This window comes from Humulus lupulus, chromosome 6 (genome assembly GCF_963169125.1).
Source record: "Humulus lupulus chromosome 6, drHumLupu1.1, whole genome shotgun sequence".
Taxonomy (NCBI): Eukaryota; Viridiplantae; Streptophyta; class Magnoliopsida; order Rosales; family Cannabaceae; genus Humulus; species Humulus lupulus.
Window position 1 is genome coordinate 11,246,889 of NC_084798.1, and position 24,006 is coordinate 11,270,894.

General features: G+C 36.3%; 1 protein-coding gene and 2 long non-coding RNA genes across 3 annotated transcripts; 2 read left to right on the top strand and 1 right to left on the bottom strand.

Moving 5' to 3' along the window:
• The first annotated feature begins 5,069 nt into the window (after nt 1-5,069).
• On the top strand, nt 5,070-6,417 carry LOC133783790 (uridine kinase-like protein 3). The gene is made up of 4 exons (XM_062223415.1): nt 5,070-5,249; nt 5,480-5,598; nt 5,808-5,904; nt 6,180-6,417. The coding sequence occupies exons 2-4, from the start codon at nt 5,512-5,514 to the stop codon at nt 6,317-6,319; spliced, it is 324 nt and encodes a 107-aa protein (XP_062079399.1). The 5' UTR covers nt 5,070-5,249; nt 5,480-5,511; the 3' UTR covers nt 6,320-6,417.
• A 3,139-nt stretch (nt 6,418-9,556) lies between these two features.
• LOC133783791 (uncharacterized) lies at nt 9,557-11,585 on the top strand. The gene is made up of 3 exons (XR_009870962.1): nt 9,557-9,600; nt 10,091-10,151; nt 11,383-11,585. It is a non-coding gene; the product is annotated as an uncharacterized LOC133783791 (long non-coding RNA).
• A 998-nt stretch (nt 11,586-12,583) lies between these two features.
• On the bottom strand, nt 12,584-21,323 carry LOC133783792 (uncharacterized). Its single transcript, XR_009870963.1, has 3 exons — nt 21,201-21,323; nt 19,955-20,391; nt 12,584-12,806 (listed from the first exon to the last, which is right to left on the bottom strand). It is a non-coding gene; the product is annotated as an uncharacterized LOC133783792 (long non-coding RNA).
• Between the last annotated feature and the right edge of the window lie 2,683 nt (nt 21,324-24,006).

The window sequence follows — 24,006 nt, forward strand, 5'->3', positions numbered from 1 at the left end:
ATATATACAAGACCCTACTCTTCGTCTTCATTTTTACCTTCGTTTACCAAGAGCAAGAAAAGAGGAAAAAAGAAACCAGAGACCTCCTCATAAAAAGTTTCCAATCTGTGCATGTTTTCTCGGCCAAAGAAACAAAGGAATCCTGGTCTGTTCGAGTCAGTGAGTTCCTATTTGCAACCTCTTCTTCAATCAACAATCTCCCTGCAGTCGCCATTATTGTGTAAGTAAGCAATCTCTGTTTCCTATTTTGTCAGTTTTTATTCAAATTGTTCTTCCTGTGTATGTTTATATACTAGTTTACATCCTAAGCATAATGCAATAGGAGGTTTTGATCCGATAGGCTCAGATGCTTTTTAGACTCCCGTATTGGACTTACATCACTGGCTTATACCCAGTTTTCATATTTGAGTGAGGTTCCAATTTTTCTGGGTTTTGAAATTTTTAGGCAACGTTTCTTGTACACTAAGTTTTCGGATAAAAACATGGGCCTTGATAAATGCATGAAACCCAAAGACGCCTTTCCTGGTTAACCGCCACTCTTCTTTCCCTTGAATTTCGGGACTTTCAAAAAATTATCCACGCTCCTTTTCTTTTTCTTGGAACACATGCCCTGACTCCTTAATAAGGGTCTTAATATTTAGTTTGTCTTGTTCCTAAATCTCCGAGCTCATTCCATCGAGCTCGTGATTCTTGCATGCATGGCCCTCACCATTTTTTCTTTCTCGTGAGATGTCACAGAATCTGAAAAGACGGTGGGGGTCATCGCTGGCAATCCCTTACGAGCCAAAATCTCCGAGCCCAGAATCGCTGTTCGCCCGGAATCAACGTTGGATAAGAGAATACGAGCTTGCGCGCGAGCAAGAGGACATTTGAGCTCATTACCGCCGTCAGATAGACGAAGTCATCGAGGGGAAGAGGAGAGTTCTTCAGGAGGCCATCTATCCGGAATCTAATTCAGGCCCTAGGCCGATTCCTCTCGATCCTGCTTTAAAGGTTACTGTCGCATACCCCCCCGGAGAGCTCAAATTTTCATTAATGGGGGAACCTTCCTCCTCACAGCCGAGGAGAGAGATGTTCGAGGCCGAGCTCTACTGGAGCACGGTTACCACAACCAGTCAAATAACTGAAAATCCTGGCTTTCCATGGCCTTGGTTTGTCGGGCACCTTGAAGTGTCGAGCTCCGACTGGTCAAGAACGGAGCTACTTCACCCCTGGTGGCCACGAGACCACAGTGAAATATGCGGCATGGAGCCAAGAACATATGAGGGCAGGAGCACTGCTGCCCTTGAAGTCTTTTTTCAAAGACTTTACTGATTTCGTTGGGTTGGCTCCGTTCCAACTCAACACCAATTCGTACAGGGTGCTGTTTGCCCTGAGGTCCTTGTACCACGAGCTGGGGTGGGAAGGACCTTCACCTCAAGAGATTTTATATCTCTTTTGTTTAAAAAGTAACCCCTCCCGAGCTCGGGGAGGGGATGGCTTTTACTACTTCTCGAGCTACCCCAAGGAGACGAAGGTTTTTGGGGATCTTCCCAACCACCCGCCTGATTTCAAAAGAGCCTTCTTCTGGACAGATGGTCTGTCCCCGTCTCGACATTATTCGTTCAGGCGGATTCGTAAGTATTCTCGTTACCTTTATTTCTATGCTCGAGACTTTAGTTCTTAAATCCATATTTAGTTGAAATGTGTTTCGCCTTTCAACTAATTTTCAGCGTCCCACCCCTGATGAAGCAATGAAGGGGCACAGAGAGGCCTTGCTCCAACTCCCTTATGGCAGGAGGTCTCTCTCGTACCTATTACATGAGGGCAAGCTCCAAGCTTGTGGGCTCTTGGGAGAGGGCCAGTCAACCTATGACTGGTCCAATAAAAATATGAACACTGGGAGGAGGTGCCACTGCCCACAGGCGCCCTTCCTTCGAGGAGAGAAATGAGGCCGCCACTTCCAGTTCGCCCAAGGAGCCCGCTGTCTGGGAATGAGGCTAATGATGAAGCCTCGAGCTTGGATTCGGATGAAGGTAAAGTCCTTCCTACCTCGAGAATGTGGTCCCCGACCTTACTAAAACACAGGCCCAATAGGCTAGTCTCGTGCCCACAGGATAGATACCACTTCTACATATGGAGTTGGGTAGATGACTGCGTCCATAGGTTTGATAGTGGGCTCGGGAAATACGACACCATGTACACCACGGACGAGATGTGGAACGGGATAGCCGTTCAGTATGGGACCAATAATTATAGGGACCTCTCGAGGTTATCACCCACATATAGGGAAGGCACTCCCCCCGCCTCCTCTGAAGACGGGGGAATTTCTTGGTCCCCAAGTTCGAGCTCGGGGGAGAGTTCCAGTTAGGTTTTTTCTTTACCTGGTTTCCCTCTCTTTTCAAAGTTATTATTATTGTCTAACTCATTGTAACTGTGCAGGTGCCATGAATCCCGACCTCGACGCTGTGCTCTTTAGCGATGGGGGAGCTGGCGCCTAGAGGAGCAAACGTCCGAGAATACCAGGGAGGTCCGACCGATCGTCCAAGGTACCCAGACGCCGCGAGACGACCCCCACGGGCCAGACTACTGTGAGCACAACCACGGAACCGACTGTCCAGGTTGATGCGTCTGGCTCGACCGTGCCCATCTCGCTTCCTCCAATCGAAACTCAAATACCAGTTGTTCGGCCCCCGAAGAAACCTTCTACCTCCAAGGTTCAGCTGCCGAAGGCCCGAACTCATATTGAGGAGTTCGTGCTTGACGATACTGCTGGGACTCAAGGGGCTATGCTCAGCTCGGATGTCCTCTCTCGGGTGGGTCAAAGCTTTTCGGGCTTCGGCGCCGACCACTGGGACCTCGTGCACAAGGCCTCAGATTGCAATACTCTTTACGACAAGAGTATCGAGCTTACTGCTGCGGTAACCTTCGTAACTCTCCTTTAAATGTTTGTACCTCAGCCCGCGATCTAATTCGTTCTTTGTGTTTCAGGCCCTTGTCGTTTCGGCACAGCTCAACTATAAGCTGACCAACGAGGTACAAATGAGCATGTCTCTGGCCCATAAATCGAAGGATCTCGAGCTTAAGATGGCTGACGAGCTCAAAGACTCGAAGTCTGAACTTGAAAAAATGAAACCCGTCTCGAGGAGCTGGAAAAGTCGAATGCTGAGCTCGAGAAGGCCAATGCCAAGCTCGAAGAGGAGAAATCTGTCACCTTCGACTTCATGGAGAGCGAGAAGGCCCGCCTCCTGGACGAGTATAAGGAGCAGAAGGAGAAAGCGGTCGACCATGCCATGTACAAGCTTTGGGCTGATAATGCTGACCTCGATACCAGCTTCCTGGGCCCTCTCGAGGCCACATATGTTGAGCGGTGGAATGCCCGTCTCGAGGCCAGTGAACCTGCTAGAGAGGCGGCTCAGAAGGATAGTCATGCTATTCGTCCTGGGGGGTTCGGTGCTACTGATGCTGAGAAGGCCAAGGAGACTCCTCTTCCTTAACTCTGATCTCGGGGAAATCATTTATTGGGGATGCGTCCCCCTATTTTTGTAACTATCTTAATTTATGCCCACGGGGCTGATACAATTTCTTTAAATATTACTTACATGTGCTTTACATTTCTTGGTTCGAAATATTTTGCACATTTTTTATGGATGAATCAGTTATGTTTATTTATTCATACAAACATAGTTTGGATTTTAGGCTCGAAACTCGATGCATTCATGCACAGTTTGTTCGAATTATCCGCTTCCGACCTCGTTATTTATCAAGGTCGGATATTACTTTAACCACGAACTCGAAAGTACTTATATGGTATGTAACGTATATGATTTGGTTATATCTTTTCTGTTTAGTCACTTTTCCTCATCCTCAGTTTTTGCTCCGAGGTTAAGTGTTCGAAACTATTTTTTCTTTAAGATATTCCAGCCTCGATCTCGACTTATCTCGAAGTAGGTTTAGGTTCCTACTTACACTACAACAAAAACCCATTTCCATAACACAAAAATATAACTATTTTCAAAAAGTGTTATAATATATATAAGTATATATATGTATATAGGCGGGACTTAATTATTGGCGCCTAATTTTCCCCAGTCCCCCCCGCCCAAAATTTTCAAACGGTCAATTGACCAAAAAAAAAAAAAAAGTAAAAAACATTTCCCCATTTCACAGTCAGTCCCAGTCGGTCCCCATTTCCCCTCTCTCTCTCTTCTCTCTCTTCGTTCCCCGTTTACCCTCTCTCTCTCTCTTCGTTCCCCGTTCACACCCTCTCTCTCTCTTCGTTTCTCGACCGATCTGCCCAGGAGGACGATGACACTGTGTGTGTCTTCATCACCTCGATGCATGGTGGAAGCAAGATCTGGTATGTTTCTCCAATTTGTGTCCCTCTCTCAATTACAGTAAGCTTTTTTTTTTATTATCCATTTTTGTATTTATGGGGTATTTTTATGCTCCGATCACTGAGTTTATCATCGAGACCGTTGATGGAAAGCGTCTAAAGAAGTACAAGCAGATATAGAAGTTCATTTCTTGATTAGGATGTCGGACAAGTTATCTTTTTAGTTAATTTGAATTTTGAGCTTAGTATACTTGTTGAGTGGACTGGGTGTTTCGTGTTGAATATTTGAAGGTTTTCCCTAATTTGGAAATAATTTGTTTATTCATGTGTTTTATTGATTAGGGTTTCGGACAAGCTCTCTTTTAAGTTAAAGATCATTTCTTGATTTTTGTTTCGGACAAGCTCTCTTTTTTAGTTAAAGATCATTTCTTGATTTGGGTTTCGGACACGCTCTCTTTTTTAGTTAATTTGAAATTTTGGTCAGCATAGTTTGGCAGACATGGTGATTTGATTGGGTTTGTGTGTTGACGATTTGAAGTTTTTCCATAAATTGGGACTAATTTGTTTATAAATTTCATTTCTTGATTTTGATTTAAGACAAGCACTCTACTATGGTTAATTTGAAATTGGGTTCAGCATACATATTGATTTGATTGGATTTTTTGTTGATTGTTTGAAGGTTTTCTCCAATAACATGGGGAAGAAGACTGATCCAGTAATCACAAAGTGCAAGGAGAGTGACAACTAGACCAAGGTGACTTTTAAGCCAGATTTGGCTAAGTTTAACATGACACATTTAGAAGATGATGTTGTTGCGCTGATGAAAAAGAGAGTTTTTGATATGACTGGATGCCTTGGGAATAATGTGAAGGTGGAACTTAATGGAAAACGAGTTCCTGTGCTATTAAACCAAGCATTTAAACCAAGCAATGAGGTTTGTGCTATTAAAATTTATGTAATTTAGTGCCCATTTGTACACAGTTTCTAATACATGTATCTTGCTAAAAATTCACAAAAATATGTATATTTTTAGCCATTTAGTGGGGCACATTAGAATTGGTTTGCTTTGTAGCCATAACTAGCCTAACTATGGTATGTATTTCTCCTATATGGTGCATGTTGTCTCTTTCATGTCTTTTGATGTAAAATTACTTTTATTGCCAGATGCATTTGATAATGAGAAACTTTTAGCTTCTATGGATAAGTTGAGGAATGGGCAAGCAGTAGATATTCCAAACTATGACTTCAAGAGTTACAAAAACAATGTCTTCCTGCCTAGAAGGGTAACTTTTGTTTTCTTAACATGCTGGTCTAATGAATTTCCTCTTGTTTTCTTATACTTGTCTTACCAAAGAGAAGTTTTAGGAGAATTAAAGTTATTCAGTACCTACAGTATGTGCATGCTTGCAATTATCAGTATGTTTCTTATCTCTATTAGAATTCTGAATTAGAGGACCCTTACTTCAATAATGTGGCGGCATATGCTGTGCAGGTAAACCCTTCAGATGTGATAATTTTGGAAGGCATTCTCATTTTTCATGATCCCCGTGTTCGAGAGTTGATGAATATGAAGATATTTGTTGATACAGGTCATTTATTTTCTTTTTTATCATTTAGGCTACTTGATGTTCTTACTCTGTATTTCTGATGCTTTTCATTAGTTACTACTACAAATATGTGGTCTTGAGATGCTTATCTGACTATTTTTTTTTCTAATTTATTCAATATTATACCATTACATTTGAGATTCAATTAATATAATGATTTCTTTTATAGTTTCTGTATTAACTATGGGATACCGTGATATGTCACTTTATAGTGTTACTAAGTTGAGGCTGTTCACATTGAAAATTTTTCAGTGCAGATGGTGATGTTCGTTTAGCAAGGAGGATAAGGCGTGACACAGTAGAAAAAAACAGGGATATTGGTACAGTTCTTGATCAGGTTAGCAACTATTCATGTAATTTTGTAATCATTCTTATTGCCAAGAGATTATATCTTTGAATTTGTGGGCCTCAATTAAGTTTAAAGTATCAATGAATATACCTCAGGAGATGAAACTGCAACTCTGGTGGTAATTATGTTTTGTTACTTGTTAGTAATGTCAAAGTGTTGTTTTTGAAAGTGATCTTTGTGTCGGATGGTTTGCTCTTATTATTTGATTAACTCTTGTTGTTTAATCATTTATGTCATTCCCTTTCGGAAAATCTCCACTCGATAGGGTTGAGGGTTCACTATTAGTCTCCGGTACTTGATCATATGAAAATGAGAGAATAATCTGATGAAAGTAGGCTACATTTTTCACCATTTCATTTTCTTAAAATGTTTTTGAAACACTATTGCTGTCTTGTGCCAGCAAAATAGTACAGAATGCCCCATAACAGACCAATTGCAACTGAAATTGTGAAAGGCAAAAAAAAAACATAAGTTTATAGCCTCTGCATTTGGTAATGCTTACAGTAGGAAACCTCTGCATTTGCTTATAGTAGGAAACCTCTGCATCTGCATTTAGTATACTGTTTTACTTTTATGTTCTACAACAGCTATTAAAGAGCATTGTTTCTGTTAATGAAATGATAGGAGTGCAAGACATTTAGACATAAAAAATGATAAATTCAAGTCACAAAAGACATGCATAGTATTCCCATTACCCACCAAGAATCACCCAATACGCCACTGTTTTCTCATTAATTCTTCTTTTTAATTTTATTTTTCTTTCTTTCTATATTTGTATTTAATAATAGTAAAGGTAGGAAGTATGAGTCACAAGGGTGTGTGGACTATGGAGTTATATAGCTCAATAAGGCATGAAATGCAACCAACACACATGCAGCACAGACACAAGATTCTGAAACAGCCAAGTGGATTGTGGACTTATAGTAAAGGTAGGAATATTTGGTTTTGATGTTCCTGTATTGCTATTAACATATTGTGCCTTATGTCACAGAAAGCAACCAAGTGGTCAGAACGAAAAGAGGCTGTTGTAGAGCTAACGAAGCTTGCTTCAACAAAAAGAATAGCACCCGGTGATTTCTCAGAAATCTGTCGGACACTAAAAAAGGTACATTGTCTTTTTATGTTTGGGTATTTCGTTTGCATCATTTATACCTCTATCTATTGCCAAGGATCTTTTTAATATTGCATAGTTAAGTGTTCAATCTGCTCCATTAAGTTTTAACTTCATGCTTTATATTCTTACTTCTGTTATAAGTTTATACTTGCTTTTTGAGTTGATGAATAAAAATCATTTAATTCATTTTCTGTACAGCTCATAACAGATGTTAATATCGCTGTAGCAGTCGAGGAAATTCAAGCTATTGGCAATCTTGCTCGGGGTTTAAGAACTAATTTCTCTGCAAGTTCACGCTTCCTATTGCCAGTTTTGCTGGTATGTTCATTTTTTGCTAGCTAAAAAAATAATATTATATCAACTTAAAATGAAAACAGACTGTTTGAATGTAACCAAGCTGTTCAAGTGTTCATTTGAGTAAAATGTACTAAACATTGCTTATTCCCATTTATTTTAGAAGACAGCTTCAGTACTGGTTTTGATGAGTTTAGAGCACTAATTCATGGTTTGGTGCTCTTACTTTCTAATTTGTAATCTGAATGGAGCTTTTTAATTTCAGTACTTTTATATGTCAAATGCCTTTGCTTATTGCTGTCTTTGGTTTAGTTCAGTTTGCTGTTCACTTTACTTGGTTGTTTATGTGATACTCATGCTAGTTGCTTCTATCTTTTTTATTACTGGATTTTACTGGGTGGTGGATAACTTATGGCTATCTAGAAGTTGGAAGATTGAACTTTCTGAAGTTGCAAAATAATGATACAGTATTTTTGTTTCTTGATCATTCTCACCATGTACTAAGAGGTTGTTTTTGCTTTTTTTTTTTCTTGATGCATTTACCAGTTGGGTAAGCGGGGTCTTGGATCCAGAAGGCAGTGCATCTGGAGATGTTGTTGCATCAGTTAAAAGGTAGGCTCTTATTTGTTATTTTTGTTTACCTATTTATGTAGTTTCTGCTTTAACAGTTGGTGTAATTTGTTTTTGTCTTTTCTGTATATATACTCTTTTGTATCATTACTTCTTTAATGAGAATTGATTCTATTAATTCAGTCACTAAGTTTGATTCTATTTGCTTTTCTGAATTCCATTGAGAAAGGAAGTTGTCTCGTTTTGCTTACCTTTATGTACATGTTTCTCTTGAAACTTTACACAAAAGTTTGTGCCTGATGATGAAAACTTTTATTTTTGTATTGATATGTGCATTGATTTCATTTTGAGCCTCCATCTTTTCTGCTCTCACCATCTTTGGTACTCACCATGATCCATTATTTTATTTTATTTAATTATTTATTACTATTTTTTCATGTTGGCTATGGTGATGATGATCTGTGTTTGCTGTTGGTGGTGGTGAATGCCAAAGGTGATGGTTGAAGTGGTGGTGTTTAAACCTTGAAGATGTGATTGGTTCTCAATGAATTTTCAATGTTCATGAAATTTCTAGCATTAATCTCTGAAGGCATTTATATATTCAAATGGTCTCTTTATACAGCTACAAAATATATATTTTATTTCCTTATGTAATAATATGAAGATATTGTCATTTTTTTTTTGTTAGTTTTCACTTTCTTTGCATGCTTATTTGCCCTGTGATGGAAAATCTAATTTTCAGAAGCAGTTTCATGGTTTTGCATTAAAATCCTTGTCTCTCTCTCTCTCTCTCTCTCTCTCTCTCTCTCTCTCTCTCTCTCTCTCTCTCTACTTTTTCACTAGAAAAAGTATAGGGTAATTTGATGTGCTCTCAGCTTTATTTTGTTTTCATGGGAGTTTTTGACGTTGGTTCTTTGCTAGGCACTTATTTTTGCGAAAGAATTAGCTATGCCTGGAAATGGAGAGAAAGAGTCAAATTTGAGCAAGAAAAATGCTCACAAACTCAATGATTTATAAGGTAATTTCTCAGTTTTTGTTGGAATAAATTAACAAACAGCAAGCCATTTTAGCTTTTGATGTTCATTACTTAATTGGTATAGCTAATGAGAATACATGACAAACTTCTATATCTATCTTTGTTCCTTGCTTTGATTTTGCATTTATGTGATAGATTGCAAAACCTTGTTATGTGCATAGAGGGAATCATATATTTTGAGAATGGTTTATTTATGGTTTTGCATTTTGAGAATGGGATTAGTCAATCAGTAATGATCTTGAAATTATTACCAGGTCGTTGAGCATGGTCTGGAACATCTGCCATTTACAGAAAAACAGGTGGTCACTCCAACTGGTAAGCTGACAGTCAAATGGAATTTTTTAGTTCTTTGCCCCTTTCAGTTTTCTGTTTTCATTTTTAATGGGTTCCTTTAGCTTATATGTGAAAAATTACTTATCATATTGTAACTTTTCCTTTTTTCTTTTTTTAAACAGGAAATTTTTTAGCATATGAGTAACATTAGCTTCTTGTCTGAATGTGAGGGCATTAACTGTTTAGCCTCAACAATTAAGTGCCACTACTCATATTAGAAAAGAAAAGCATTATGTTGTCAGTACTGCAAATCTCTAAAAAGGAAAATCTAATATTAACTGTCCTAATATGACAGTTTAGGACCCATGCTTCATATGCATGTTTGCTGTTCAAAGACTAAAGTTAGTTTATACTGTATAGATGATACCTTCATTATTTTTTTTTCTTTTTCTAATTTTGATTTCGCTAAGAGAGTCCAATTTCGTGAAACTGTAATTGCTGATAGCTAATTTACATCTCCTTTCTTTCGCAGAGTCCGTGTATATTGGTGTAGATTTCTGTAAGAGATTATGTGGTGTGTCTATAATCAGGAGGTAATTTCGCAAAGCAATTGTGGCATGTGTTTTTTTGTCAGTTTTTCATATAAATTTTATATTTGGAAGCAAACTCTAGAGGATTTCTATTCTTGGGCCAAAAAGTAAGATTCAAAGCTGTAATTTTTCACAATGTACTAATTCGATATATTCTCATTGCACACTTATTCTTGTCATTACAGCGGTGAGAGTATGGAGAATGCTCTGAGAGCATGTTGTAAGGGAATCAAGATTGGGAAAATTCTAATCCACAGAGAAGGAGACAATGGCCAGCAGGTTTCGATTCCCTCTATTCTAATCCTCTTTTTTATTTCTATTTAATGTGATAAACATTTCCAAGTCTATACTTTACATTTATTCAATAAGACCAATTAAGAAAAGAAGAAGAAAGAAAAAAGTCTACTGTTCTTAAAAATTATAAAAATCTGAAATCATCAATTACTGAAGTCTACATATTTTATATTTATTACACTCTTTGTTTCAAGGATGGAATCATGAAACTATACAATTAATTTCAGTCACATGAAAATGATGATTTTTTTGGACATTTGAGTTGGAATATGTTTCTTTATGTTAAGTTTGAACCATTAATGAATATAGTTTTATTTTGTCTCTCCATCTTTTTACTGTCAATTCTAAGTGCATTTTGTTTGCTTTGCTTTGTAGCACAACAACCTCTCTACTATCTATATTCTATTAATGTACTGGGACCTATCATTTGCCTTTCTTTACTTCTGGAACTCCTTTTCTTGATTTATTCTATCCTGTTGGTTTTCAATTGATTTTGGTTTTATTATTGAATTTGCTTTGACAGGGAATTTAATGTACATATTTTATGGGTGTCTTTGTAACTTCATAACTAGCAGTGAGCCTTTAGTAATCTTTATGATGCCAGGTTGTACTGTTATGGTTCATCTCCATGGCTGCCAGCTAATTTATTTTCGAACCATATATAGTACATAACCAACTTACAACATAGTGACACATAAGAATTTTCTTTTTCTTTTCTATTAGGGTGTGACTATTAACACAAATGCTTGTTATGCTTATTCTATGTATATATAAACTTTTATTTTCACTGATCTGTTATGCTTATTCTATGTATGATAAAAGAGATGTTTGCTTGAGTTGAGTTAAGTTGCTTATTTAAACTTTATATGCTTACAGGTTGAAACTAGCTTAAGTCTTATGTTCTTAATAATAAAGACTTTTTTTTTTTTACAATGTGCAGGTATATTGAGATGATTTCTTTGGAGCAATTCTTGACAACATTTGTAGTTGAGGCCTTTAGAATGGAAGAATGTATTTCACTAAATTTTGTATACATTTCTTGTTTTGTATTTAGTGATAAAGGAATCTGAATTGGGCATAAATTATGTTATAATATGATTTCTTAAGTCTAGACTAATAGACTAAATATTGTAATTATATTTGAGTAATTAATAAAAATCTATTTATGTTACCTTATTTGGTTTCAACTTTCATATTTGTTTTTCTAGTTTTGTAAGTAAAAAAAGATTATGATTCTCTAAGCTAATATAACACATGTGCTATATTAAAGTGTAGTATAACACAAAAAAAGTGTTATACTAAAGTGTAGTATAACACAAAAAAAGTGTTATAGTATCGACTATAAATAACATAATTCAACACTTTTCTATATATTAAAATAACACAGAAATTGTGTTATCGTTGACAGTACAATAACACATCTGTATAACTGTAACGACCTCCTTTCTTAACATACATATATATAGAGTAAAAAAAAATTTTAACCTAAATATGACAATACTGAAATTCTGAATTTACAAAACACTTTATTAAACAATACATAAATAATGTTTATAACCTTAACCACACAATACTCACAACTAGATAAAAACTTTATCTTACATACAAATCTTAATACTTTTATAAATCATTTTCGTGGCGTTACTACACCTTAACGTAGAAATGAAAATGTATCCAACTGATAAATTGAAAAGCTTTATGTAAATTACAAAGTTCATGAAATACTTTTTAAAGTTTTAAGTAAATGATAAAGTTCACAAAATACTTTTAATGAAATATAATAAAACCAAGTTTCTTGTTTATTTATAAAATAGCATAGCAGAACTCCACTCCCTTCAGGTCAGCCCCATATGTACAGTCATGTTGGCCCCACGTATACTCATCAAAAATTTATATTTGGGGTCTCTTACCTACAATACAAAACATTATCTGATGAGCTAAGGCTCAGTAAGTAGAATAACTACCTCATATGCATTAAAATAAACATGCAACATGCTATGTATTTTCTTTCTTTCACTTTCCTTTCTTTTGGGCCCTAGAGGATGCTGCTGCCGGCATTACATAGGGAATCACATTCCCACCTGAACATAACATGATAATAGGGAATTTCTTCCTCATAAACATTCATTATATAGGGACGTACATCTCCCTCCTTACTTATTTGGGACTTAGGTCTCCCAAGCAGCACCTCTACTTTAACGCTTTCAGTAACTTGTCTGTGAACATTAAGCATGCTTATGCATAATAATTATAACATTCTTGAAAATAACTTATGCATAAGAACATGGCAGGATAACATATAAAGCATATAAATGCACATAAGACACATAAAAGACTTGTATTGTAGATGAGGATTCTACTTACCTTGCGTCTTGATAAAACAATCGAAATTGTTAGCTTCCTGATAAAAACACAAACTATTAAATTACATAAAATCTACATTATGAAATGTTAGCTTAATATTGTTATTATCCCATTTTTCCTGTTTTAGTGCTTATTTTATGTCCAGGCGTATGGTCATACTATAGTTGTCCATGACAAGGTCCTGATCTAAAAGTCGTGGTCATGGTCATACTGAAAAGTCCAGGTCATAATACTTGTCCATAATAATAGGGAATAAGGTCATAAGAGTCCATAATAATAGTCCAAAGTATGACCATAGCCTATATAAGTTTACTATTATGAGGATACATAAAAAAATAGTTCATATTTCAATTTTGGCATTTGTAAAATATGACGACATGGTAAAATAATCCATATATAAATTTTAGCATTTTAATGGCATAGTAAAGTAATCTATATAAATTTTGGCATTATAATGGCATGGTAACATAATCCATATATAAATTTGGCATTATAGTAAAATAATCTATATATAAATTTTTGGTATTATAACGGCATAGTAAAATAATCTACATATAACTTTTGGCATTATAACGTCATAGTAAAATAGTCTATATATAAATTTTGGCATTATAACGGCATAGTAAAATAATCTATATATAAATTATAACGGCATAGTAAATTAATCTATATATAAATTTTTGCATTATAACGGCATAGTAAAATAATCTATATATAAATTTTGGCATTATAACGGCATAGTAAATTAATCTATATATAAATTTTTGCATTATAACGGCATAGTAAAATAATCTATACATATATAATAACTAAATAACTGAAAAGAAAGGCTCGGGAAGAGCTTACCTAAAAGGCTAGCGTTATGGACAGAACTTCGCCTAGATCTCCGAGGTTTAGAACTTTAGAAGGATGTTAAGAATATTTTTGGGTAGAGTAAGAGAAAGGAAATGAGGTTTTTGTGATTTCAAGATGAGTTTTGGAAGGGCTATTTATAGGAAAAACTTGGGATACTATTCTAATAAAATATTAAAAATAATAAGCATAGTGGAATAATAACATATTCAAAATATCAAGCATAGTAATTTGCTTAAGTCATCAATGTGTCACTACTGCATCAACATGTGGAACCCATGGGGTGGACCCCGCTGTGGGACCCATGTGGACCCTACTGTGAGACCCTTGCGGACCCCACTGTGGGACCCACTATGAATAGTACCTGGTGAATAGTAAAAAATGAAAATTTCCCAATCTTCTTATATTACTTAGTCTAGCATTTTTGACTCGCAAACTTTTCTGAAAAAGTTTCTCTAACACCCATAAATTAATTATTCCCACCTATTGGTTACTTCAACAACTTAGAATTGTTAAAATCCCATAATAGAAAACAACTACACCCCCAACGGTCATGAACACTATTCACCAACGGTCATAGACGGCTAGTTTTTGCCCTATAAATACTTGTTCCTTCAACCATTTATTTGCACAACTTCTTCATCTCTTATCCTTCTAGATAAAATTCATCATCAAAACATGAATTTCTCTTTATTTTTCATAACTTTAGTGATTGTTTGCTTGTATTTAGCATCATTCTATGGGTATTATACTAATGAAATGCCCATGAATGTTATAGTTGCATATTCATTAGTTATTCTTCCACTTTACTTAATAGCTCTAACATTCGGTTAGCATTGTAATGCACTCAAAAATGAATAAAAATATCTTCTCTTATCTTTCATAATTGTTATAATTTGTAAAAAGAAAATGGGAGTTACAATCTACCCTCCTTATAAATTTTCGTCCTCGAAAATCTAGAATAAATCGGGATGTTTAGCTTTCATCTCATCCTCACGCTCCCACGTAGCCTCTTCTATTGCCTGGCTTCTCCACAATACTTTGACCAAAGGTATTTCTTTATTTCTTAAGACCTTATTCTTTCGATCCAAAATTTGGACAGGCTTTTCCTCATAAGTAAGGTCTTTGTCCACCTGGATAACTTCATGTTTCAACACGTGACTGGAATCAGGAATGTATTTCTTCAACATAGACACATGGAATACATCATGTACATCCGACAACTCTGGTGGCAGTGCCAATTTATAGGCCACTTTTCCAATTCGGTCTAGTATTTCAAAAGGTCCAATGAACCTTGGGTTCAATTTCCCTTTTTGTCCAAATCTCATAACACCTTTCATTGGCGTTATCCGCAGAAATACTTTTTCTCCGACTTGGAACTCTAATGGTCTTCTTCGTTTGTCTGCATAGCACTTTTGTCGACTTTGGACTGTTGCTATCCTCTGTTGAATTTTTCGAACGGCTTCCGTTGTCGACGTCACCATATCTGGTCCAGTTTGTTGCTCTATGTACTTTCTTTCACCCACTTCATGCCAATGGATAGGAGATCGACACTTCCGCCCATATAACGCTTCATAGGGTGCCATCCCTATGGTTTCCTGATAACTATTGTTATAGGCAAATTCAATCAGCGGTAAATATTTACTCCACGATCCTTCAAAGTCCAGGGCACACGCTCTTAGCATATCTTCAAGAGTCTGTATAGTCCTTTCTGTTTGACCATCTGTTTGTGGGTGGAAAGCTGTACTAAATTTCAATCTTGTCCCCATAGCCTTGTGCAAGCTTTGCCAGAACTTCGAGGTAAATTTTGAGTCTCTATCTGACACTATGGAAATTGGAATTCCATGCAATCGTACTATCTCTTGCACATAAGCTTCCGCTAACTGGTCCCTTGTGTACGTCACCTTTACCGGAAGGAAATGAGCAGACTTTGTTAATCGGTCGATGATGACCCATATTGAATCATATCCTTTGCTTGTTCGTGGAAGTCCAATAACAAAGTCCATTGCAATCTGCTCCCATTTCCATTCTGGTATTTCCAAGGGTTGCAGTTCTCCTCCAGGTCGTTGATGTTCTGCCTTAATCCTCTGGCAAGTAAGGCATCGAGCTACATATTGGGCTACGTCTTTCTTCATGCCAGGCCACCAAAAGTGTTCCTTCAAACTTCTGTACATCTTTGTTGAGCCTGGGTGTACTGTGTATGGAGTATTATGGGCTTCATTCATAATCTTTTTCTTAATGTCCTCTCTTGCAGGTACGCAAATTCTTTCATTAAATTTTAATATTCCTGCGTCAGAAACATTAAAATTCTTCACTTTTTCTTCTTTGACTTCTGCTTTGACCTCGGTCAGGTGAGGATCTGATTCTTGACCTTCTTTTATTTCCTCCAGCAGAGTCGACTGCAACGTCAGATTGGACAATCCTCCGATTACTACTTCTATGCCCGATCTTACTACTTCTTCTTGTAGCGGTTTGGACAAGGCTTGAAGGAACATCAAGCTTGTCGACGTCTTTCTACTCAATGCATCCGCTACTTTGTTGGCTTTCCCAGGGTGGTATAAAATTTCACAGTCGTAGTCTTTGACTAATTCCAACCACCTTCTTTGTCTCATATTAAGTTCTTTCTGGGTAAAGAAGTACTTCAGACTTTTGTGATCGGTAAAAATTTTACATCTTACTCCATAGAGATAATGTCTCCAAATTTTCAAGGCAAAAACTACCGCAGCTAACTCTAGATCATGTGTGGGGTAGTTCTGCTCGTAATCCTTTAATTGTCTGGAGGCGTAAGCTACTACTCTTTCTTCTTGCATCAACACCGCTCCTAATCCCATCTTTGAAGCGTCACAGAAAATTTCAAACTCGTCTGTACTATTCGGGATGGTGAGGACTGGGGCATTAGTTAGTCGATTCTTTAATTCCATAAAACTCTTCTCACAAGCTTCCGTCCATATGAATCGACTATTCATTCTAGTGAGTGCCGTAAGTGGGGTTGCGATTTTGGAAGACCCTTCTATGAATCGTCGATAATATCCAGCTAAGCCCAGAAAACTTCTTATTTTAGTTGCATTCCTTGGCTGGGACCATTCTTTTACTGCTTCCACCTTAGCTGGATCCACCAAAATTCCACTTTTTGATACAACATGTCCCAAAAAGTTAATCTTGTCGAGCCAAAATTCACACTTCTTGAATTTGGCATACAGTTGTTCCTTTTTGAGAGTTTCCAGCGTACGTCTTAGATGTTCCTCATGTTCTTTTTCTGACTTTGAGTATATAAGGATATCATCGATAAACACAACGACAAATTTATCCAAGAAATCCTTAAATACTCTATTCATGAGGTCCATGAAAGCTGCAGGAGCATTGGTTAGTCCAAATGGCATCACCAGAAATTCGTAATGTCCGTAACGAGTTCGAAACGCCGTTTTGGGAATATCATGTTCCTTCACCTTGAGCTGGTGGTATCCCGAACGAAGGTCTATCTTTGAAAATACTGCCGCTCCTTGTAGTTGGTCGAATAAATCATCAATCCTTGGTAGCGGGTACTTATTTTTAATCGTCACTTTGTTGAGCTCCCTGTAATCAATGCACATTCTCATTGTGCCATCCTTCTTCTTCACGAATAGTACTGGGGCTCCCCACGGTGAATGACTGGGTCTTATAAACTTCTTTTCCAAAAGTTCCTCCAGTTGAGTCTTTAGTTCCTTCAGTTCGGCAGGTGCCATGCGGTAAGGGGCCTTTGAAATCGGAGTTGTACCAGGTAACAACTCGATCTCAAACTCAATTTCACGATCGGGAGGAATTCCAGGAAGATCTTCTGGAAATACTTCCATGAATTCGCGTACAATATGAACGTCTTCAGGTCGCGCAAGCTTCTCTTTCGAGACGTCACAAATCATTGCTAGATATCCGGTGCATCCGTTTGCTAATAATTTCCTGGCCTTTGCTGCAGAAATCATTGGTGAAGGGGTTCGCTTCTCTTTCCCTTGAAAATGAACTTCTTCTTCTCCAACCGGTGCAAAAACGACTTCTTTCTTACTACAGTCGATTCTAGCGTTATACGTTGTTAGGAAATCCATTCCTAAAATGACGTCATAGTCCTTCATGTCGATAATGATCAGGTTAACATATAGTTCCCTGTCATTGATTGTAATTGGTATAGTCTTATACCAATGAGTTGAGTATAGCACTTCCCCGGAGGGTAGTGCTACACTAAAAATTGTATCCATCTCAACAGGTAATCCATTTAGTCTACCAACTAAATGCACTGATGCGAATGAGTGTGTAGCTCCAGAATCAACTAATACTGATGCAGGGACATTATTGAAAAGGAGCTGACCTGAGATTACTATGGATGGACTTGCTTCCGCTTCTTCTCGAGTCAAGGCAAAGACTCTGCCATTTGTTTTCTTTTCCTCTCCTCCTTTATATTGTTCATTACGGTTGGAACATTCCCTTGCAAAGTGTCCCGGCTTCCCGCATATGTAGCAAGTGTTAGTACCAACCCGACATTCACCAGGATGATATCTGTTACATTTGAGGCATTGAGGAAATCTTGGCTTTTCTTGGGACTGCTCCTTTCCTCTCTTGTTGTTGTTGTTGTTGAAACTCCACTGGTTAGGCCGCTTCTTGTCACTATTTCTCTGACTTGGACCACCTTTTATGAAATGGTTATTTTGCCGATTTCGGAAGTTCCTTGCGCCCTGTCTTCTGAATTCAGCTTCTTTCTCCCGTTCTTGCATCAGTATTGCCCTTTCGATCTTCAAGGCTTTGTCAGCTACTTTGGAAAAAGAAGCTCCCTCCAAGTCTGCTACTTCGAGATCTTTACGGATGTCAGGATGAATAGCATTTTTGAAATGCTTGATTTTTAATTCATCCGTACAGACCATGTGGGGGGCGTATCTTGAGAGTTCATTAAATTTTCGAATAAACTCTTCCATCAGCATCTTTTTCTGCCTTAGGTAGGTGAATTCTCTTGCTTTTTCATCTTTTAAGGCAGTTGTAAGGTATCTTTCTTCCAACAAGTTTCGAAAATGTTCCCAAGTCATTGTGTCTACTCCATGGATGGCCGCCATAGTATCCCACCAATAGCTAGCATCCTCCCTCAACAAGTATATTGCTAGCCGTACTTTGTCAACTTGGGGGACTCGAGCTAGATCAAAAAGTCTTTCCATCGTGCGAATCCAATTCTCTGTTACTTTTGAATCAATGCTTCCATAAAATTCCGGGGGGTGGAATTTCATAAAGGTCTCCGGAGAGTAATTGGCTGTCGCATTTCTGACTTCTATTGAAGGAGTCGGAGGTGGTGCGTGTTGTTGTGCTCCATTTGTTGGTGGGTGGTCTGCGCTCTCATGTGGTGATTCTTCATTACCCTGTGGTCGTCCTTCATTTCTTTGTTGCCTTAGGAATTGTTCTAGTAACTCTTCTAACCGTTGGTTTTTCTCCCTTTCTTCCTGAAATCTCCGCATTAGCTCAGCAACATTTGGAATAGTTTGCTCTGCAGTAGGCTCTCCAGCTGCATGTCCTTCCATTCTTCAATTCTAAAAGGTCATGAGTTGGGATGATTACCATGAATAAAACTTTCTTGAAAGTAAATCACCATATCACTTGTTTACATGTCAAGTAGCGCTAGATATAACTTTGCTAAGGGATTAAATTTTAACGCAAATATATATTTATAAGGACTTACTAGATGAGTACCACGCTTACCATCATGCTTGTACATATGGGATTGTCTTCAAAACCGAACCGCTCTGATACCACTCTGTAACGACCTCCTTTCTTAACATACATATATATAGAGTAAAAACAAATTTTAACCTAAATATGACAATACTGAAATTCTGAATTTACAAAAAACTTTATTAAACAATACATAAATAATGTTTATAACCTTAACCACACAATACTCACAACTAGATAAAAACTTTATCTTACATACAAATCTTAATACTTTTATAAATCATTTTCGTGGCGTTACTACACCTTAACGTAGAAATGAAAATGTATCCAACTGATAAATTGAAAAGCTTTATGTAAATTACAAAGTTCATGAAATACTTTTTAAAGCTTTAAGTAAATGATAAAGTTCACAAAATACTTTTAATGAAATATAATAAAACCAAGTTTCTTGTTTATTTATAAAATAGCATAGCAGAACTCCACTCCCTTCAGGTCAGCCCCATATGTACAGTCATGTTGGCCCCACGTATACTCATCAAAAATTTATATTTGGGGTCTCTTACCTACAATACAAAACATTATCTGATGAGCTAAGGCTCAGTAAGTAGAATAACTACCTCATATGCATTAAAATAAACATGCAACATGCTATGTATTTTCTTTCTTTCACTTTCCTTTCTTTTGGGCCCTAGAGGATGCTGCTGCCGGCATTACATAGGGAATCACATTCCCACCTGAACATAACATGATAATAGGGAATTTCTCCCTCATAAACATTCATTATATAGGGACGTACATCTCCCTCCTTACTTATTTGGGACTTAGGTCTCCCAAGCAGCACCTCTACTTTAACGCTTTCAGTAACTTGTCTGTGAACATTAAGCATGCTTATGCATAATAATTATAACATTCTTGAAAATAACTTATGCATAAGAACATGGCAGGATAACATATAAAGCATATAAATGCACATAAGACACATAAAAGACTTGTATTGTAGATGAGGATTCTACTTACCTTGCGTCTTGATAAAACAATCGAAATTGTTAGCTTCCTGATAAAAACACAAACTATTAAATTACATAAAATCTACATTATGAAATGTTAGCTTAATATTGTTATTATCCCATTTTTCCTGTTTTAGTGCTTATTTTATGTCCAGGCGTATGGTCATACTATAGTTGTCCATGACAAGGTCCTGATCTAAAAGTCGTGGTCATGGTCATACTGAAAAGTCCAGGTCATAATACTTGTCCATAATAATAGGGAATAAGGTCATAAGAGTCCATAATAATAGTCCAAAGTATGACCATAGCCTATATAAGTTTACTATTATGAGGATACATAAAAAAATAGTTCATATTTCAATTTTGGCATTTGTAAAATATGACGACATGGTAAAATAATCCATATATAAATTTTAGCATTTTAATGGCATAGTAAAGTAATCTATATAAATTTTGGCATTATAATGGCATGGTAACATAATCCATATATAAATTTGGCATTATAGTAAAATAATCTATATATAAATTTTTGGTATTATAACGGCATAGTAAAATAATCTACATATAACTTTTGGCATTATAACGTCATAGTAAAATACTCTATATATAAATTTTGGCATTATAACGGCATAGTAAAATAATCTATATATAAATTATAACGGCATAGTAAATTAATCTATATATAAATTTTTGCATTATAACGGCATAGTAAAATAATCTATATATAAATTTTGGCATTATAACGGCATAGTAAATTAATCTATATATAAATTTTTGCATTATAACGGCATAGTAAAATAATCTATACATATATAATAACTAAATAACTGAAAAGAAAGGCTCGGGAAGAGCTTACCTAAAAGGCTAGCGTTATGGACAGAACTTCGCCTAGATCTCCGAGGTTTAGAACTTTAGAAGGATGTTAAGAATATTTTTGGGTAGAGTAAGAGAAAGGAAATGAGGTTTTTGTGATTTCAAGATGAGTTTTGGAAGGGCTATTTATAGGAAAAACTTGGGATACTATTCTAATAAAATATTAAAAATAATAAGCATAGTGGAATAATAACATATTCAAAATATCAAGCATAGTAATTTGCTTAAGTCATCAATGTGTCACTACTGCATCAACATGTGGAACCCATGGGGTGGACCACGCTGTGGGACCCATGTGGACCCTACTGTGGGACCCTTGCGGACCCCACTGTGGGACCCACTATGAATAGTACCTGGTGAATAGTAAAAAATGAAAATTTCCCAATCTTCTTATATTACTTAGTCTAGCATTTTTGACTCGCAAACTTTTCTGAAAAAGTTTCTCTAACACCCATAAATTAATTATTCCCACCTATTGGTTACTTCAACAACTTAGAATTGTTAAAATCCCATAATAGAAAACAACTACACCCCCAACGGTCATGAACACTATTCACCAACGGTCATAGACGGCTAGTTTTTGCCCTATAAATACTTGTTCCTTCAACCATTTATTTGCACAACTTCTTCATCTCTTAACCTTCTAGATAAAATTCATCATCAAAACATGAATTTCTCTTTATTTTTCATAACTTTAGTGATTGTTTGCTTGTATTTAGCATCATTCTATGGGTATTATACTAATGAAATGCCCATGAATGTTATAGTTGCATATTCATTAGTTATTCTTCCACTTTACTTAATAGCTCTAACATTCGGTTAGCATTGTAATGCACTCAAAAATGAATAAAAATATCTTCTCTTATCTTTCATAATTGTTATAATTTGTAAAAAGAAAATGGGAGTTACAATAACACTGATAAAGTGTTATGTAAAGTACCCTGACCTACGATAACATAGTCTGTCTTAACACATCAGAAAGTGTTATCGTAGGTTTTGATAATACATTTTTGGTGTTATTAAAAGCATTTTTTCTTGTAGTGTTATCATCGATCAATTTTTTGGCCGGTTTGTTCCAAACGTGTTAAGTTTGCACATCTGGTTAACTCCAAATGTTTTAGGTTTTTGATGATTTGGTTATGTCCGAACTATCTAAGCTCGCGTACTCGGTTATATCCAAATACTTTTTGATAATTCGGTTATGTCCGAACTATCTAAACTTGCGTTCTTGGTTACATCCAAATACTTTATGTTTTTGATAATTCGGTTATGTCCGAACTATCTAAGCTCGCGTACTTGGTTATATCCAAATACTTTTTTATAATTCGGTTATGTCCGAACTATCTAAGCTCGCGTATTTAGTTACATCCAAATACTTTTTTATAATTCGGTTATGTCCGAACTATCTAAGCTCGCGTATTTAGTTACATCCAAATACTTTTTTATAATTCGGTTATGTCCGAACTATCTAAGCTCGCGTACTTGGTTATATGCAAATACTTCTTAATAATTCAGTTATGTCCGAACTATCTAAGCTCGCGTATTTAGTTTCATCCAAATACTTTTTGATAATTATGTTATGTCCGAACTATCTAAGCTTCGCGTACTTAGTTATATCCAAATACTTTTGTATATATTTTTTATTTTTTAAGCTGATGGTATGTATACCAATGATGCCCCCTTAATATCCTATGAGTGTGACCATAGGTTATTAAATTAAGAGAGATTGCAAAAATAAAAAATAAAATAAAAAGAGATTACATATTGAACAAAATAGATCCTTTATTTGATGGAATTCAAAAACAGACAAGCTAATACATATAGAAAATCATGGTTACAGGCAGCACACTTCCTATACTACTGATAGTAAGGTCTAAGGTGTTCGTCGTTCCATGCTCGCGGTACTAGGCTCCCGTCCAATCTCACAAGTTTGTATACGCCAGGTCGGATTACTGACTCCATCTGGTATGGTCCTTCCCACACTACTACAAAAAAGGTTTTTTAGGACTCGCGCCCCGCGAGTCCTCTATTTGAGAGCCTTAAAAACTAAGGTTTTTTAGGACTTGCATTGCGAGTCCTAAAAGAATATTTTTAGGACTCGCAATGCGAGTCCTAAAAGAATATGCGAGTCCTAAAAACATTCTTTTAAGACTCACAATGCAAGTCCTAAAAAATCTGGTTGAGTGCCTTTAAGTAATTTTTTAGGACTCTCATTGCGAGTCCTAAATTAATGTTTTTAGGACTCGCATTGCTAGTCCTGAAAAATTTTATTTTTAGTTTTTTAAAAATAATTTATTTTTATTTTAAATTAAAAATAACTTTTTAAATTAAACATTTATATACAATTATGAAAACTTATAAATTAAAATAACAAAATAGACACAACAATTAACAGCCATTCTAATTAATTCTAAAGATAAACAACAATTTTATATAATTAAATCTACATAAACAATCAAATTGAGTTGTTTAGAACTTTAGAGTACATATAATAGTCAATCTAATTGTAGCGGTCAAAGAAACAACATGTCTGTACAGTATGTTCGCTCAAACTTTTGAAACAACACGTCTCCACAGATTTACCCTTTTTCTTGACCTCCTCACCTCAGTTGTATCTTTCTCCCTCATCTCCTCACTATCTGAATTATGGACCTCTTCCCCTCTGTACTGTATCTTCTTCTTCTTCTTCTGATTTATCATTTGATGTTGGTGTAGGTGTAAAGTCCAAAGAAGAAGTTGAATGACAATGATTATTCTGTATTATTGCCTTACTCTGTTACACTGAAAAT